Source organism: Nipponia nippon, unplaced genomic scaffold (genome assembly GCF_047370975.1).
Source record: "Nipponia nippon isolate SJK-2023a ecotype South Korea unplaced genomic scaffold, ASM4737097v1 scaffold_15, whole genome shotgun sequence".
Classification (NCBI taxonomy): Eukaryota; Metazoa; Chordata; class Aves; order Pelecaniformes; family Threskiornithidae; genus Nipponia; species Nipponia nippon.
Genome location: NW_028262331.1, coordinates 10,567,564 through 10,585,353, shown reverse-complemented (window position 1 = coordinate 10,585,353; position 17,790 = coordinate 10,567,564). Strand labels below are relative to the sequence as shown.

Sequence of the window (17,790 nt, the reverse complement as noted above, 5' to 3'; positions counted from 1 at the left end):
CCCCCCTCATCTGTCCTGCCAGAGCATGACCTGCCAGGAATCATTCTGGGAAAGGAAGAAGGGAAAAAGAAGGGAAAAGGATTTAAAACTTAGGCTATTTGGATTTTCCGGGCTGTTTGGATGTTTTAGCATTTGTGTGTGGATGTATATAAAATATATATGTATTTTAACAACCAGATGAATTTCAGTCAGAGCATTGTAAGAAAATGTTTGAAAACAATCTCTTGTCTAATAGTGCCACTATAGACTCATGCCTCCAAAGGGATACCTTACTGGTCAGTAAGAAAGGTGAATGAAAAATATGTGGGAGTGATACACAACTCTTCCATTTACTGTTTGATATGGAATTCAGCCTCTCATTAAACCACTTAATGTTGATACTTGAGGGCAGTACACTGGTGTGAAGGGATGAGATTAAAGGTGATTTTTCTACAAGTTCCCAAAGAGAAATCTTTAGAGCCAGGTGTCTAGTAGATGGTTTCCTTCTGCATACTGTTTTTTTTGTTCTGCCTCCAAGGGAACCATAAAATGATTCCTGAAATCCATCAAAATATGTGACTGCTCAGCATCACTAGAGCTGTCTTTTTAAATAGATCTCAGTGGAACCAAAGAGAAGAGAAACCTAGAAAGAAAAAAAAAAAGAATGTGGATGCCCATAGTGCGTTGACTCTAGAAAAATAACTATTACCATCAAGTTGGGTAAATGGAAAGTTTAGGAAGCCTTTATGAGGAGAAAGATGCAGTTTGCGGTTTTTTTCATGAAGGTCTGGTTTTGGATTTGTCATGAGAAAAGTTTAGTTTATTGAGTTTTGAAGCCACGTGACTTGTGATCATGTGGAATCTCCACAAACAGGTAACAGAACTGGCCAAACTCTAGCAGTACTGGTTTTTTAATGGTTTTAGTAAGATAGTTTGCAGTGAGCTCTTTTGCATGTCAGTTGTAGAGAGATGTGCATCTGCTAAAACACTACAAAGGATTGATAAAATCAGAAAATACGTTGCCCTACTGCTAGGGATTTTAGGCTGCTGAAAGCTACTTGTAATCCCTTTTGAGAGAGAATTTATTTTAATTAAACTTTACAGGCATGAAGGAATGTGTTGATGTGCAAGATGATTGTCTGATAAATGAGAAAACTAAACAGTTAAAACAAGTTTCTGTATATGTTATACAGATTTTGAGAGGAAAGACCTAGCTAAAAGTGTCAATTAAAAAAGTCAACATTTGCTTTGCACCGAGGAGCAAGACTTAATATTTTTTGTTTGATGGACTGAGCTACTGTGTGAATCGGCAGTATTTTTGAAAGATTTCTATAGCTGAAACAAAACGGACCGAGAGACTGTCATAATGGTCTTACGCTTAGAAAAAAGTCTTGAGAGTTTGTGCTCTGCTGAAACTTAGATTTAGTTGAGCTAACCTCTCACGCGGTTTAAAATACAACTTCCTTTGGGTGACTTCTACGTGTGTTCCATGTGTAGGCAGTAGTACCAATATATTTTTGGCTAAATCTTTTCTGCTTTATTTTGCTGTCTTACTATTGCTGGAACTAGTCACTGTTGTTGGCAATAAAATTGGGTGCTAGCTTCAACACACGATGGAATTCTGCCTTTGTTCTGTATCTGAAGTGTGGCATCTTTTTGGAGGGTCTCGTGTTTCTTCCTGTGGTCTGTGCTAAATTTTGCAACGCTCTAATAAGCTTGTCAATATGGATTTGTTGTAACATCAGTTCTATTAAGACGTTGGCAATGAAATACATAATTGGAAAAGAGTCAGCAGTAATTGATACCAAAATAATTTCTGAAAAGGTAGAACCTTAATTTCTGAATAAATTATAAGCCTGATGAAGTTAAGGGACTGCAATGTACCTCCAGTCTTACTTTGTGGTAACTGTTTGTTCCTTATTAGATTTGGCACTGCATTCTGGACAAAGATATTTTTTCAGCAATAAGGTTTTAATTCCTATTTTAATCTAATTTTTGCTGGCTTAATTTCTGAACTCAAAACCAGAGCAGTAAACGAGCCATAACTTACTGTGCCACTTTGCTACGTTACTTTAATGCGTTACAAGTCAAATTTCTGTGTCTCAGATGAATCCCTATCCTTTCTACTTCTAGAGAATATTTGGAGAAACTGCTGAAAAGAATTTATATCTATCTCAGCTGATTATCTTGGATACACTGGAAAAATGTCTGGCAGGGGTGAGTAGGCTTGCATAAGCAATTGCTAAGTTGGAATCAAATGAGTTAGAGAGTACAAGTCAAATGCTTGTGTGTCTATTATTACTGGTACTAAAGTTAAAACTCAACTGATTTAGAGTGAAGTAGGATGAATGCCATTTAAAAAAATACTAAAACTTCCTATAAATGCAAGTAGTTGATGCAATTGATACATTAAGGATTTGTGGGGTGCCTTTTTCTCGGCTAGAATCAGTGACTTTTTTTTTCAGCTAAACAGATTCAAGTAAACTTTTGAATTTGTCCTTCCCACTGCTCAACTAATTTGTGGGGTTACAAATAATTATTTTCTTTTAATAATTTGTTAAAAAGAATTGCAGACAACTGTACTCAGAGACATGTGTGAACTGGAGTAAGGGAAGACAGAAACCCAAATAAAGAGTTAGATGTGGTTGTGAAGCTTCACTAGATTTTTATAAGCTGTGAATGCTTGTGGCATATTCTGCTCAGTACTTTTTGAGTAGATGCATGAAAACATTTTCATCCCACAATTTAAACAAAAAAATAATGGGATAGTAAATAATTTTGAAGGTAGCAGATAATTCAGTACAAGTGTTTTAAGTTGTATGCTAGTAAGTTTTCTGCATACAGTGTTGATTTTTCTTTAAATTTCTTAAAACTTTCATTTGGTGAAGTGATTTTTTCATGTACTTTATATACAGCAGAAACTTTGCTATCACTATTCTAAAGATTACTTTTGCAGGTGTTTCCTAGATTACATTAGTTAACCGTGTCCAGACTTCCACTGGGAGTCGAGTCCTGAGGTTTCCAATCAGAGCTGTGCTGCAAGGCAGTTTGCTATTACCTTTGGGATGTAAACGGTTGTACGACTTACTGTGCTAAACTGTATAATTGCAAAGCCAAACTTCACTGTGAGCAAAATTTGCAATGGTTTATTCCTTTAACAAGAAAGGAATTTTTTTTTTAAAGCTGTATTCCTGGATGAATGTCATGAAATCATCTAAGCTCTTTGCTGTTTCCCTGCAACAGTTTTTTGAAGGTTCTTTCTTTATAAGGTAATGACCTTATTACGGTTAGATTTGTCAAGCGGCATATCTTATATTACAGTACTAAAACAGCCTGAATAATTGTGGACCCTTCTAAATTCACAGAAGATCCAGGTAGATACATTTTCCAGAATACTTTTCAGCTTTTACAGCTGAGGTAAATACCTCTTTTTGGCACTTTTTGTGTCTTTGATGCAGTGAGTCAAAAAAACCTGTTTTAACTTCAGAAATTAATTCTTTTAAAATATTTCTTATATGCATATTGTTTGCAACATTAGTGGTTTTTTCCTGATAGATGATGATATTTGAACAGCCTAAAATTGTGCTGAATACTTCTTGCTTTGTCAATTCAAATGAGAGCAAGTTGAGCCAGTATATGTTTAATAAGACTGAGCCAAAGTTCTATACAAAGAGCGTTGTGTTCTGTGATATCTTCAGACGTATTTCTTGCTCGCTGTTCTTGCTCAATGTTTCATCGAGTTCTCATGGCAACAGGACTCAGGTCAACTAAGTGGGAGTCTCTGAAACTTCCCAATTCCCTATGGTAAATTCATTGGTAGAATTTTAGAAAGCTTTAATGCTGACCCTTCTGGTAAAACTTGCTCTTAGTAGAGCAAAGTTTCACTTTGAATTCTTTCATAAATAGTTTCCTTATGTCTCATGCTGTGCAAACTGGCAAAAATTAGATTTTTCTTTTGCAGGAAAGTTAAGCCATTTTTGACTCATATAGAGCAATCCCAGGCAAGAGCAAGGGAGAAGCACCTCTTTTTTGGTTCATTTTTTTTAATATAAAATATTTGCTGTCAAAATATGGTGGTTAGAATACTACCCAAAAGAGAAGGAAGGGTGAGTCTTTGCCCTTTGAGCTTCCCTTCAAAGCTGAGATAGTAATGCTCTACTGCGAATACTTTACACAGATCAACAGGGTGCATTCATCAAAACAGAAGTGTGTTTTACTTCAAAAACTAGTTCGATATTTTGCTTGCTCCTTGATGACGTTGATCAGCTTGGTGTCCTACGTATTTTGGAGACTTAACTGAAAATGTAAGATGGTTAGAATGATACGGGTTATTGTTCAAATGGGAAGAAGCCTTTTCTGTGTAGACTACTTACACTATGGTCAGTGGTAGCCTGCAGGCAGAATTAGAAGTTCAGATTCAGGTCCTGTGCCTACCAGTAGCAGATGCTCCATTTTTTTTGCCTCCAAACCCACAAAATGGAATTTCATGAAATACTGAATGTTTATTTTTAGCAACCAAAGGATACCATGCGACTAGACGAGACTATGCTGGTAAAACAGTTGCTGCCAGAAATCTGCCACTTCATCCACACTTACCGTGAAGGGAACCAGCATGCAGCTGAACTACGAAATTCTGCCTCTGGGGTTCTTTTTTCTCTTAGCTGCAATAACTTTAATGCTGTGTTCAGCCGCATTTCCACCAGGTAGGTGTTTTTCAGTAGCCTGACTTAGTGTATTAGAAGATCTACTAAACACTGGTGTCTAGAATATCTGTCATGAATTGTAGTCTTTCTAATTTCAGAAAAGTTAGCTGTTTAAATGATATTTAACAAGATAGTTCTTAAATGGAACTCCCTCTACCTTTCAAAATTTTACTTGAGTTTCAGGTTACAAAACAAACCTGTTTTGTATCCATTCTAGGTTACTGCCAGCGTATTTTCTGTGAGCTGCATTTATTGCTTTTTTTAATCTGCTTTGATAAGTGCAAGTCAAATGCAGTTGTAGAGTGAAACTAATGATAAGTCAGCTGAATAAGTTGAATAAGTTCTTGTGGGTGCAAGGTGTTTCAGAAAAAAAAGGATGCTGAAGGTAATGGGTTGTATCCATTTACTTATGAGTTTAGAATGCAAAATTTCTGATTGTCTACAGCTCTGTTGGAGCCCCAAGGCTGTTTTCTTTCCTAATTTTTCCTGCTTGAAGGCTTTTATGTTAAATCTGTCTTACGCCTGAAGGGGACAAAACAGCTGGACTGTTTGTTAGTTGTTGGAAAAGACCCATTTGTCTTCTGACTGACTTGAATTTCACAGCACACTTACTGTAAAAATAACTGTCTTTTCTGCTATTGTAAGTGAGAAGAGCTTCCATCTCTTCTTTGCTCTTTTTGCCCTGTTCCAGGTCTTTCTGATGCTTCAGCATTTGCCAGGCCACTAGAGTTGTATAGTAAGCTTTTTAGTACTGAAATACTATGATGTTTTTTGAGAGTTGCTTGAAGTAGCTTAGCTCTTATCACACACTGTTACAGCTGACATCATCATTGATTTATTAGAAGTGGAGTTTGGGCAGCCTTGTGTGGTCGCATAGCAATGGGTGTGCCAATGTTGAAACAAAGGTTTATATATTCCTTATAATGTAAAAACAATTCCATTCCAACATTTTGGAAAATATTTGCATTTCAGAAATCAGTCTAAAATGATTTAATGATGTGACATTTTAAGTATTTTACAAACTTTTACAGAGCCTTTAGTAACTTCTGTTTCAAGAACATGGACTTGGCAGCTAGTGTGGAGGATGTGGTTTTACTCAATAGGTTGATTATGTTTTGTTGCTTATGGAAATGGAAACAATTTCTTTTGCTCCTTCTATAGGATTTTTCAGTTGAAATTTTTTGACAGCCTTTGAATCTAGTCCATGGATCTATGCTTATTCATGTGGCTGTAGCACAGTTTAGTTCTCAAGGTACAAAGCCCTTCTTACCATCCATTCGAGCTGGAACATAGTGCTTTTTCCCTAACCCGTTTTTCACTTCAAGATGGCTCGTACATAAATAGTTAAATATTTGACCAGTTGTTGCTGATCTCCACAGGGGTCAGCTTGCCGACAGTTAGCATTGCTGCTCCTTTGACCTGTGCTTCCTGTTTAGGCATATTTCTAGGCCTTGTACAGCAGCTGGGGGATTTTTGGCACAAAAAGCACGGCAGTGGGGACCTTCTCATTCCCAGCGAGGGCTGTTAAGTTTCCCTGGCGTTGAAGAAATGAAGAACTGCTTTTGTGTGTAGTACTCGAAATCACATTCCATGTCTAAAACACATCTGTAGCATTGGAACAAGACATGGCAATCTTTGGTTTGTGAGAACATATGATTTAGTTATTAGTGGCTTAGTATCTGGTGAGATGTTTAGTAAATCATCTTAATACAAAAGTGTGAAAAGATGCCATTGTGTTTAAAATGGTGTGATTAAACTTCATCCGGTTTCTTTAAGCCAGAAAAACATGGACCTCCTTTAGCTTACAAAGAGTGGTTGCAGCTCACTTCAGCGATATTAAGTACCGTCAGTCACTGCTTTACTCTTGAGAAATTAGCTAGGGCAAGACTTGCTGTTAAGGAGCAGTAGTCTAAAGGTGTCGTGATTCCACAAACTTAATATTTAGATGAAAAGATGACAAGATTACTGCTACAGTATGGTAGATAACAGAAGGATTTAGGCAAATCTTGGGCACAAACAGACTGTCACCAGATGGTATTGGTATCTTGTAAGACTCATCACTAGTATTTCTGGATCCATTTTCAGTATGAGTATGGAATAAGACTATAATATTAAGTCTTAATCATGCAAGGTCTGTCTTTCATTTCTAACCCTGGAAGAGTTTATCTGAGGAGATCATATAATATACCTCTGCTATTCAAGTGTATAGAATCATAGGTATGTGTTCATACCTGTCTGATATAATCTGATAGAAAAGTTAGTTTACTTTGCATATTTTTAGGTTACAGGAACTGACTGTTTGTTCAGAAGATAATGCTGATGTTCATGATATTGAACTTTTACAGTACATCAGTGTGGATTGCTCAAAACTAAAACGACTCTTGCAAGGTATGATTTGAGCCTGTGTTTTGAAATATTGTTACCTGCATGTGGCTAGTTAGAGATGACACAACAGTATTGATATCTTTTTATTGCTGTGTTTTACTCCAAATAGTCATGTATTTACCAAAATACTTAAGTAGCATAAAGACATGGGTTTAAAAATTGCTTTGCACTTCAAATGTCTCTTATAATCTGTATAGCTTTTTAGAACCAAGTTTATTCTCTAAACGCAGAATGTTTTACCTTTACAGAGACTGTATTCAAGTTTAAAGCCCTTAAGAAAGTAGCTCAGTTAGCTGTTATCAACAGTCTTGAAAAGGTAAATATTTTAATATTTATTTTCTGTTTCATTGCTTATTTGCAGACTTTATCTAATTTAGGAATAGTTGCATTTCAGTAATTTACTGTAAAATATATGTTGGTGCATCCCTTCGATGCATACCTATTTTGCAAGAAATGTCAAGTGATTAGAACTAAGAGTGAAATCTCTCTTCATTTAAATACATAATTCAGAAAAAATATTTTCAAGCTCTGGAATGTAAAGATGTTTTGCATTATCTGCAGGCGTTTTGGAACTGGGTGGAAAACTATCCTGATGAATTCACAAAGCTGTATCAAACACCACAGACTGATATGGCTGGTAAGGCATAACAAATGTCATAGTGTTTAAAAGTTGGTTTCTCGGACATCCCCACATTTGCTTGCATTTTGTGCCCTCTCTGCTTCTTGTGCAGGCTGCAAATAAGAAACAAATTTCTGTCAACCTTTGTCAGGGCAGGCAAGGAAATATTGCTGTCTCTTTTCTCTCCTGACTCACCTTTTAAAGAGATGCATTTTGTGGTTCACAGCACACAGAAATAAAACCTAAAAGATGGAAACTCTTTAAATATATATTTTTCATCTTGATACTGGAAAAAAAAAAACTTAAGAGAACATCAGCTGTATTTGTCTCTAGTCAAAAAGAGAGGAAAATTTATATTTTCCGCTAAACCATGTCTTTAACTGGGTCGAGACCATTTTATCCCTAGTAATGTTCAAAACAGAACTTTTTTCTGTGTAGGCGGAGCTATCCCTCTGCTCTTTTATACCTCTTCTTTACCTTGTCATAATGAAAATGGGTATTGAACTTGAGGTTATATTTTATGCAGATTGTGCAGAGAAGTTGTTTGACTTAGTGGATGGCTTTGCTGAAAGCACGAAACGTAAAGCAGCAGTTTGGCCACTGCAAATCATACTCCTGGTCCTGTGTCCAGAGATAATCCAAGATATAGCAAAGGATGTGGTAGAGGAAACTAAAATGAACAAGGTAAGAGAATAAAAGTATCTGAATTCTGGTGCTGATTTCTAGAGGATACTTGTCTTTGCTTTTTCTGTATTTCAGGTATATTTTATTTTGTCTTTCCTGCTTAAAAAGCACATTACAATTCCATAGGTAAATTTCTGCACCCTTTTTAACTTCTCACCTAACATATGTTGTTTCACTGTCAATAATTCATCCAGATAGTATGTCCCAAACAATATTATTTCCGAACTTTTACATCTCCTTGGAGATTTGCATCCTAGCGTAGTGATTTCCCCTGCCTCCACCAGTAGCAAACTTAGCATTGTTTCTCGCTGGCCTATGTTGTACTGATCGAGGTTTCTGCGGTGTGTGTACTGCGTGTTCCATAACTGCAGTACCTGTAGCAGATGGTGAATTTGATGTGGCTGCAAACATTATGGTTAAGAGTAAACAACCATCTATCTTCGTGCCATTCTGATTGCCCCAGACATTCAAAATTAATGTGTTTAATAAACATAACGTTTCTCCAGAATGCTGCATCAAGTTGTTTTTTGCAGTCCCAATATCCATGATTTCTGATCAGAAAATGCAGTATCGTTTTGGTTTTAATATTTAAGGATCTAAAAACCCTGACCGCAAATTACCAAAGCTCTGGTTATAACTATTCCTGATTTGAATTCTGCAGAAACTGTTCCTGGACAATCTCAGGAAAGCACTTGCAGGCCACAGTGGGAGCAGACAGCTGACTGAAAGTGCTGCTATTGCTTGTGTTAAACTGTGCAAAGCATCTACCTACATCAACTGGGAAGATAATTCCGTCATTTTCCTACTAGTGCAGTCCATGGTAGTAGATTTGAAGGTAAAAATGTCTGTTTCCTAATTGCAATGAAGAAATTTGAATTTTAGAATACTGAAATAAACTTTGAATTTCTCCTTAATTGAATAGCATAGTGGAAAGTTTTGTATTGAAAGTAGACAAGAATAATCTTGGTATCTGATTTATATATATATATTTTTTTTTTAAATACATAGAATTTGCTGTTTAATCCAAGCAAACCTTTTTCAAGAGGCAATCAAAATGCAGATGTAGACCTTATGATTGACTGCTTAGTTTCCTGCTTCCGCATAAACCCTCATAATAACCAACACTTCAAGGTGAGAACACTACTTACTGGTAAGTCATTCTCCTCATACTATTGATGACCTGTCAATTATAAAAGATATGCTACCAGCAGCTGGAAGCTCATAAATAAGTTCAACTGTATAAATATCCCTTAGTAATAAATCCCTGCATGTTTTTATACATCTTTTCTTAGCTGGTTAGACTCTCAAGTTTAGATTTGACAGCTTTGTCAGTTTAATAAAAAGGCTTCAGTATGTTATTCAGTGTGATAAGAAAGATGGCAGAGAAAAAGATGTTCCTAAGTGGCTTTTATGTAATTTTTATTGTAGATCTGCTTGGCACAGAATTCCCCATCAACATTTCATTATGTACTGGTAAATTCTCTCCACCGAATCATCACAAATGTAAGTTCTGAAAATATTTAATCAGCCCAGCAATCTGTGGCTTCTATTCAGATCAATATCTGCTTATTAAATACAATTTGAATAGTAGACCAAATCTTGTTGCCTGTATCCATGCAGCAAGAGTTGCTTGCTGATAAGGAAGGATGTACAAATCTTAGTTCATGCTGTCCACCAGTTGGATTCCCAGTTTAAGAGCTTGTATTCCAGTATAACATTTCAATACAATTATGGTTTAGTACCCTCTCATGTAGGATGACAAATGAATCTTATGTTCTCTGGCTTTATAATAGGTACTGCTTTACTGATACATGAAAAACACTCTCGGGACATTCATCGTTACACCACCTTCTACTGCTTCTAGTCTATTGACATGGGAACTTAGGGGAAGAGCTGGCCTCGTGGCTTTGCTCAGGGATTTGATCCAGTATGAATTTAAATAGTGTAAAATTGTAGTAAATGCCGAGTGCCAAACATATTTTGAAAGTTTGTGCAGTTGTTCATCTTCAATGTGTTATTGTACTTCAAGTCACTCAAATACAACTTTACTTTTTATACTGTTCAGAAATACTTTCCTGATCCGTATGAGAATAGAATCAGTCAGTGTTGAGCAACCAGCCTTACTTAATTTACATAACATTTTTTATTTCATTTATCCCAACATTGTAATGAAAACACAATATTTTTTACAAAGAAAGTATTAGGCACTTTGACAAATAGGGGTGAAAATGCTACTGTGGATGTGGTGGTGTATCTGTGGTGGAGTAATACAGCTTTTCAGTTATTATCAAGCACTTAAAATACCAATTTTCCATTTTGTTTAGTGTATCCCAATAAATTGAGTGCACATTGTTTGTTTTGAAGTATTACTTACATTCAGTATCCTGAAATCTGCCATGGTTTCCTGCATTCATGGTTTCGGGGTTTGTGCCCGTTCAGAAAGGAGAGTAATACAGTAAGCAGCTAAGTTGGAAGTATTGCTTCTGTTACAACTCATTTAAATATTATGAGTTTTATGGTGAGAATGCAAAATTAACATATTGGCAATACCGTGTAAAATACTCATGCGTAAAGGTTAGTTATTCTGCAGCTTTTGTAACAAATCATAATCTAACTCATATTTACCAGTTTACCACTTGAGCTTTTCTGTGTTTTCGTTCTAGTCTGCGTTGGACTGGTGGCCCAAGATCGATGCTGTGTACTGCCATTCCATGGAGCTTCGCAGCATGTTCAGTGAGACACTTCATAAAGCTGTTCAAGGCTGTGGGGCACATCAAGCAATTCGCATGACTCCGGTAAGACTTGTAAAGAAGCTATTGAAACACAAACCTGTTGTTTTTCCTGTGTCTCCATTCCATTCCAGCTTTTTTATTCATTAACTTTAGACTGGAAACTAGAGGGGGGAAGGACATTGCAATCCAAAAAGCAACAGAGAGCCATACATGCTCTGTAAACCTTGCAGGTTTTAGTCTATTGACTAGCTGTTTCTAGTCAGTGATGTATGTTTCTCAGTTTTCATGCTGCTCTTAAACTGGCAACATAGGAGTATTTCTTCTGTAACTGTCCTCTGTGGCTAACTGTTCATTTTAAGCTTTCTTTCTGTGTGAATAGCTAGGTAATATGTCCATTCTTGTTTAATCTGAAAAACAAAAGCATTCTGGATGTGAAAATAATTTCTGAAAACTGCAATGCTTTTACCATGATTGGCATGAGTATCTCTTCATTTGTCTTGCTTGCTTTCTGTTGAGCAAGTTGACTGTTTGGTCTTGGTGACAGCAACAAAGTAAAAGATTTTTCAACCATTATGAAATAAAGTCAATATTCTTGGTTGTCTTGGAAAAAAATCTTGAGTAAATTCAAATTTGTAGTTCATCCAGATTTTTTTAGTAAGTTCACATGCAGCTGCATTGCCTTTCTTCTGAACTTTCCATTTAGGACTTTTGATGTGTCGAGTGAATTTGGTTGATTGTTTTAGAAGGCCTAAAATGATACAGGAAAATATTCCTATTGGGCTTCTCAAATGAAAGCAAATGATCAAAATAACCTTTAGTTGAAAGCTACAACATGTTTAACTTGCTTTTTACATGTATATATTCATCTGTTGAGAAAATAGCAGGGGTGTTGTAATGGCAACTCTGACATTGATTGGTGGTGCTTTGTCTTCTGCTTCTTATTTTCCGTTCTTATTGCCTGCTGTCGCTCACATGGTCAGATGCCAACCAGTCACTGTTTTGCATGGCAGTGGGCCTCTGTTGCTGTAAGTATGACCCATTGTAACTACCGCAGAAAAGCCCTTCCTTGCTCTGACTTTTCTGTGCATAGTTACCACTGCAGTCGCTCCGGCTGGGATCCAAGAGGTAGCATGTTTTACGTAAGACGCAGGACTGGAGGAGACCTCTTCAGCACTCTGCTTGGCAATTGCAAGGCAATCCCTTTCACAACCAGTCGAGCTCCTTCCTAGAAGGAAAGGCTTTTTGTTGGTTCTGTTCTTTTCCTTCTGCCCCCTACTTTTCCATCACGATGCTCTTCCAGAATCTCCCCACTCTGGTGGTTAGAACTCTTTTCTAATTTCCAGCCTAAACTTATTTATGTCTAACTTATCCCCATTTGTTCTTGTTCCAGTGTTGTCTGTTAGCTTCAAACCGGTGTTTATCCCCTTGGTGTATTTGTAGAGGGCGGTCATGTCCCTGTCTTTGTTTATTGATCGTCTTTAGTTTTGATTGTGTGAAGTTAATAAATCGCTTCACAGAAAGGAATCAGCTTCTTTTGCCCTGTGGCTCTTCTCAGAATTCCCTTAACTGTAGCAAACTAAGATTTAAAACAGAATTAGTTTCCTCCACCAGTGTGGTATCAATTTCTTGATCAGGTGCTTTTTTTATGTGGTAGATTTAATTCTGTATATTTTTTACACTAACTACTTAGCAAAATAGCATGAGGTTCTAATGCCTTCTAGAATTTAATTATATAGTGCCATATCTCTTCGGCAGTTACCTTGAGGATGATTTCAAGCTACCTATTTTTTTTGTCCAAAACTTGTAAGTTTAGTGAAAATGAAAACCAAGTTCATGTTATTGTTTGAGATCTTCGCAAGTAATAAATGAGACAAAATAGTTTAAAAAGCTGAGTTCCTAAAGAGTGTTGTATTCTGTCTTGTGTTGAATATCCACAATGGCAGATTTTTTTGTCCAAGTTACTGTCTCATGACGATTTTGGTAGCTGTAAGCAAAAATACTAGTTCAATCCCTGCTTATGGAAGATTAAAATTAATGAAAATATAAATTCTGTAAACTTATTGGAGAGAGATGAAGATCTTTTGTCTTCGGACATACTGGGGACCAATTAACGTAAGGTCACTTTTTTTTATATATGTATGTATATGTGTGTGTGTATATATATGAACACACACACACATATATATGGTATTTTTCACAGACTTTAGTATGCATCCAAATTATTTTTGTTGAGATGAAGAAACTGCAGTTGATTGCCATACAACAGGGTGATTCGCTTTGGAGGGCTGTGCACACTGTAGGATTGAAGTATAAACTCAATTTTTGAAATCCTTACAACTGCTACAATCCATGTACACTTATTTCACAGCCAACACTATGTATGACTATTTGTTAAATGTATTGGTCATATCGCTACCTGGATTCTGTTGTGTGAACAGCAGTGGTAGAGTATGATACAGTCCAGACTGGAGTCAAACCAGAATACCTCATGTGAGCTCTCAATACGTATCTTAAACTGTCCTCCGTTTCACATGAGGAACTTGACTGGTACAGAAGTAGTTCACGGAGTTTTTCAGATGAAGCTAGATTTTTTTTTTTTTAAGTGATGCACTCTGTACCTTGTGAAAACTGAAAGGTGCGTTTTTCAGAGGCTGTACAGATGAAAATGCTATCATGTGGACTGTGATTATGGCAGAAAATAAAGAGAATACTTTGTCTTTGGAAAAAAATTCCCTACCCTCTCATGGATTCAAGCTTACTTGGAAACATTTGTTTTTATTTCTTTCTCAGATGAGAGAAAATCTCTCTGAATTCTTACTAGTCCTCTTATCCATTTTACTTTTGCCACAGTTTGCCTTATGCAAAAACTTTTTTTATGTCCACATGCAGCTCACTAAAACAATTCTGAAGTAAACTTTAAAGACATAATAAAGTGATAAAATATGCATATGTAAAAGGGGATTTTTAAGTAGAAGGCTATGTGACTATACTTGAGTGAATTTAATGCACTTTTAAACTTTTTCATGAATTATAGCTTATAAAAGCAATGCACTTCACAAGATTTTTAATTATAACTACTATGTCGACTACCTTACTGACAACGACTGTGACTTTTCCTTCCATCAGAGTCTTACATTTAAGGAGAAAATGACAAGCCTTAAATTCAAAGAAAAACCGACTGATCTGGAAACCAGAAGCTACAAGTTCTTGCTGTTATCCTTGGTAAAACTGATCCATGCTGATCCAAAGCTTTTGCTGTGTGTAAGTATATCATACCATCTGTTCATAGTAAAACTTACTTTTGAAGCTGCTAAATGAATAAAAATTAAAAACATAAACCTGGTATCCAGGATACTTCCCTGCTCATTCTTTTCTCTGGTTATAATGCTTCTGTTTTTTCAAAGGAAAAAGGCAAAACCAAAAAGAAACTGTAAGAAATTTTACAGAACCAGAGCAACACAATGAAAGGGAGCATAAAGCTCTGTAACTCTGAAGGGGGTGTGGGGGGAAGGAGAGGGGAATAGAACAAGAAGAAAACTAAAATAAGGCGGGGGGAAATCAGTCATGATTTCAATGAGTAGAAAGACAGATGCGCTCTTAAATCTTCCATTTTCTCAGGTCTGTGTATTGTTTAATTTAAAAATATTTCAATTCTGTCAAAGATACGATATGCAAGGGGTATCATAGCTTAAAAAGAAATGAGGTAGTCTCTTAAAGATCCAGAAATCCCCCTAGTTTAATTACAGGAATGCCACTGTAGCAGTCAGTAACATGGTCAGTCATTAAAAAGTTTTACAACTTAAACTTGCTTTCCTTTTTGCTATTTAGAATCCAAGGAAGCAAGGGCCTGAGACACAAGGTAGCACGGCTGAATTAATTACAGGCCTTGTACAACTTGTTCCTCAATCCAGCATGCCAGATATAGCACAAGAAGCCATGGAGGTAAGGGGTAAATGTTCTCTATGCCAGATAATTAGTACACAGACAGTCAAGGCTTTTGTAGAAGCGCTAAAGTATCGATCAGCTACAAAGTTCTGAGTTTGGTCTCTATGGATCTTTTTCTAAATGTCTCCTGCACTGAAAGTTTTACAGGAGAGGCCCATAAGAAAATTTTAAAAAGCAATTCATACTGTCTCTTGTGACTACCCTACACCTCTTAATATGGTTTGTTCATCCCTGGTGTTGATCAAATCCAGTTTGACACTTCCTCTGTTCCATCTTTGCGGAAAGCACCATTAAGCTTGCCCTTTCTCTTTTATGTTTTCTGAATGGCTGTGAGAAAAATGCCTGATGCAGTGGCTGGTTCTGTGTTCTGTTGTGAATTGGAGGAGGTTTTATGTGTGGGAGGGATGGATTGGATACTTCCAGGCTACTGAAATCTTCTTCCCGCCAGCTTTGACTGATGAAGCTAACAAATCACCAAAGTTACTGCTGATTTTTAGCCTTGCCATGCAAAGTTGCTGATTCTGTGACTTTGCCAGTTCAGTTGTAACGTTTGTGTGGTTTTCACTATGGTGGGTCTCCAGAGCGCTTCATATACGATGAAAGCAGGCTCCAGCTTGTCCTTGTGCATAATGGAACAGAAAGGTTTTTTGTTTTTTTTAAATCCATGGTGCCAGATATATTATTCTGCCTTCTTTAGATTCCCATTCTAAAAAGTGCACTGTAGAGTGTGTGCTTCGTTGACATCTTTCATGTTTTAGGTTTTCACAGGTAGACTGAAAAAAGGATTAACTATACCTATATGCTATTAAAGCTTTACATAAATAGTTGAATTTTAGCAGGTAAACTAAGGCTTTTTTGCTAAACCTTGCCTCAAAAAGAATTGCTACAAATAGTGTCAACATACTACTACCTATCAATATATGAAATACATATTTCTTCATAGCTTAATGGTAGAATTCAAGAATATTTCTTGTATAAGAATAATCCTTTTCAGTGTGAAAGTCTCTAGGGAAGTTTCTGTTGGATGGTAACATCCTTATGGTCATTTACAGGAACTTGGAGATTGAAAAGTTTTGGCCGTTATGTAATCTAATTTCAGTATACTTTTCAATCTTGATTCTTTATTGATCTTAATCCCTAATCTACCTGATGATTGGCTTAACTAGCTGAGGATCGGCCTCTCGTGTCTGTTTTTGACTAGTAGGTTACTAAAGAAGTTCTAGAATATTTGTTTAAAATAGGAAGCAATTTGAAATAACCGCTTAAACATTGTTGGAGACCAATATGGGTTGGGTTTTTTTAAATGCCATTTTTAATAACAATCCCTCTGCTGCAAACTTTATTTTTTTTAATTTATGAGAAAAAATAGCTAAGACTTTCCTCCTTTCTGTCTTTAACTTGTATTTTCACCAAAGTGGAAGTCTATTTGCCTGCATATCAGACCCCAAGTAGTAGGTGACTTAAGAGGAGAGATTTTGTTTGCTATAGTTGTTTGGTAGAATTAAGGATAAACAACTTCTAATCAATAATTTTCTGTTTGTTTATAACCTTTGACCAGTTTAATTTTTATTAGATACATATTTCTTCTGAAAATTGTCTTCAGCTGATTTATAAGTAGTGGATTTTTGAGATTTTTTGTAGTTAATCTGATGAAATCAAAAGCGGAGATTAAAGTTTTGGCCATAGTTCACCAGTATGTTCTTAGACGTTGTCAGAACCTAGTCTTATCTAAGTTTTTGCTTGTGCAGGGAATGTCCTGACTTGGCAAAGAGCTTCAACTACAGAAATTTTGTTGTTGCCGCTAGAAGTTTATATCCATAGGATTGGTTGCATTAATTTTTTTGCAGCTGGACATTAAATATTAAAGCCAAAACCTATCTTTTAGAAACACTGTTTGTAGTATGGATTTGTATGGAAATAGAAGGTAAAAACTCTAGGTTTGGATTATAAATATGTAATAAAGACGGAAATGAAATACTTTTGACACGGGCTAACAATGAACTCTTGATCTTCTATATAAAATGCATTTTTATATCTTTTGTTGTTTTTAAAACAATGTAACTACTGTGCGATTGCACCTCTTTCTCTGCCTGTGCTGATTACTTTGTAAATGTCTGCCTTTAAGTGCAACTACTTTGTTCTGAATTTAGGCCTTGCTAGTTCTTCACCAGTTAGACAGCATTGACTTGTGGAATCCTGACGCACCTATAGAAACATTCTGGGAAATTAGGTATGTAAGCTAACTTTTGTAACTTAGAGAAATAGCTGTTTTGATTTGTCTTCCCTGTTGAAATAGCTGTGACTGTTCGGGGATACCTGTGCAGCATTGGCATGAATCTGCAGTCAAAATCATTATGTGTGTTCATGAAAACATTTTATCTTCCTTATACTATAGAAATTTAACAAAAATATAACAGGTGTTTTGCTGGCTTTCTTAATGACTCTCTTCAGCCTGATGTTAAGGTGTAGAAATGATTATTAGTTTGAAAAGTCAGAGACTTTTCCACCTCATTTGAATGTTTACTACTTGTTTAAATTCTATTTTATCTTTTTGGGGCTGAGGGAGGGTAATGCTAAGCGATTCTAGAAGTGTGGATTTGCTAATCTTGACTCTGAAGCCCTCACCTAAAGAAGGTAGTAGTTTGCCCTGACCCGTGATCTCCATTTGTGTTTCCTGTGTAATTAAAGAATTTTTATTCATTAAAGTCATCTTGCTTTTTATAACTTCACAGCAGCTGTTGTG

General features: G+C 36.2%; 1 protein-coding gene across 9 annotated transcripts in view; it reads left to right on the top strand.

Moving 5' to 3' along the window:
* Window positions 1-17,790, top strand: part of NF1 (neurofibromin 1) — a 111,754-nt gene that overhangs the window by 12,102 nt on the left and 81,862 nt on the right. For 8 of the 9 annotated variants that reach the window (XM_087751943.1, XM_087751942.1, XM_087751945.1 and 5 more), the window contains exons 3-15: window positions 2,113-2,196; window positions 4,492-4,682; window positions 6,964-7,070; window positions 7,316-7,383; window positions 7,629-7,704; window positions 8,213-8,370; window positions 9,032-9,205; window positions 9,379-9,501; window positions 9,799-9,873; window positions 11,034-11,165; window positions 14,229-14,363; window positions 14,931-15,044; window positions 17,198-17,277. In XM_087751943.1, the coding sequence (XP_087608069.1) occupies window positions 2,113-2,196; window positions 4,492-4,682; window positions 6,964-7,070; window positions 7,316-7,383; window positions 7,629-7,704; window positions 8,213-8,370; window positions 9,032-9,205; window positions 9,379-9,501; window positions 9,799-9,873; window positions 11,034-11,165; window positions 14,229-14,363; window positions 14,931-15,044; window positions 17,198-17,277 (1,517 nt within the window). Of the gene's footprint in view, window positions 1-2,112; window positions 2,197-3,162; window positions 3,249-4,491; window positions 4,683-6,963; window positions 7,071-7,315; window positions 7,384-7,628; window positions 7,705-8,212; window positions 8,371-9,031; window positions 9,206-9,378; window positions 9,502-9,798; window positions 9,874-11,033; window positions 11,166-14,228; window positions 14,364-14,930; window positions 15,045-17,197; window positions 17,278-17,790 lie in introns of those variants that run through there. The other variant, XM_087751949.1, reaches the window with a different exon arrangement.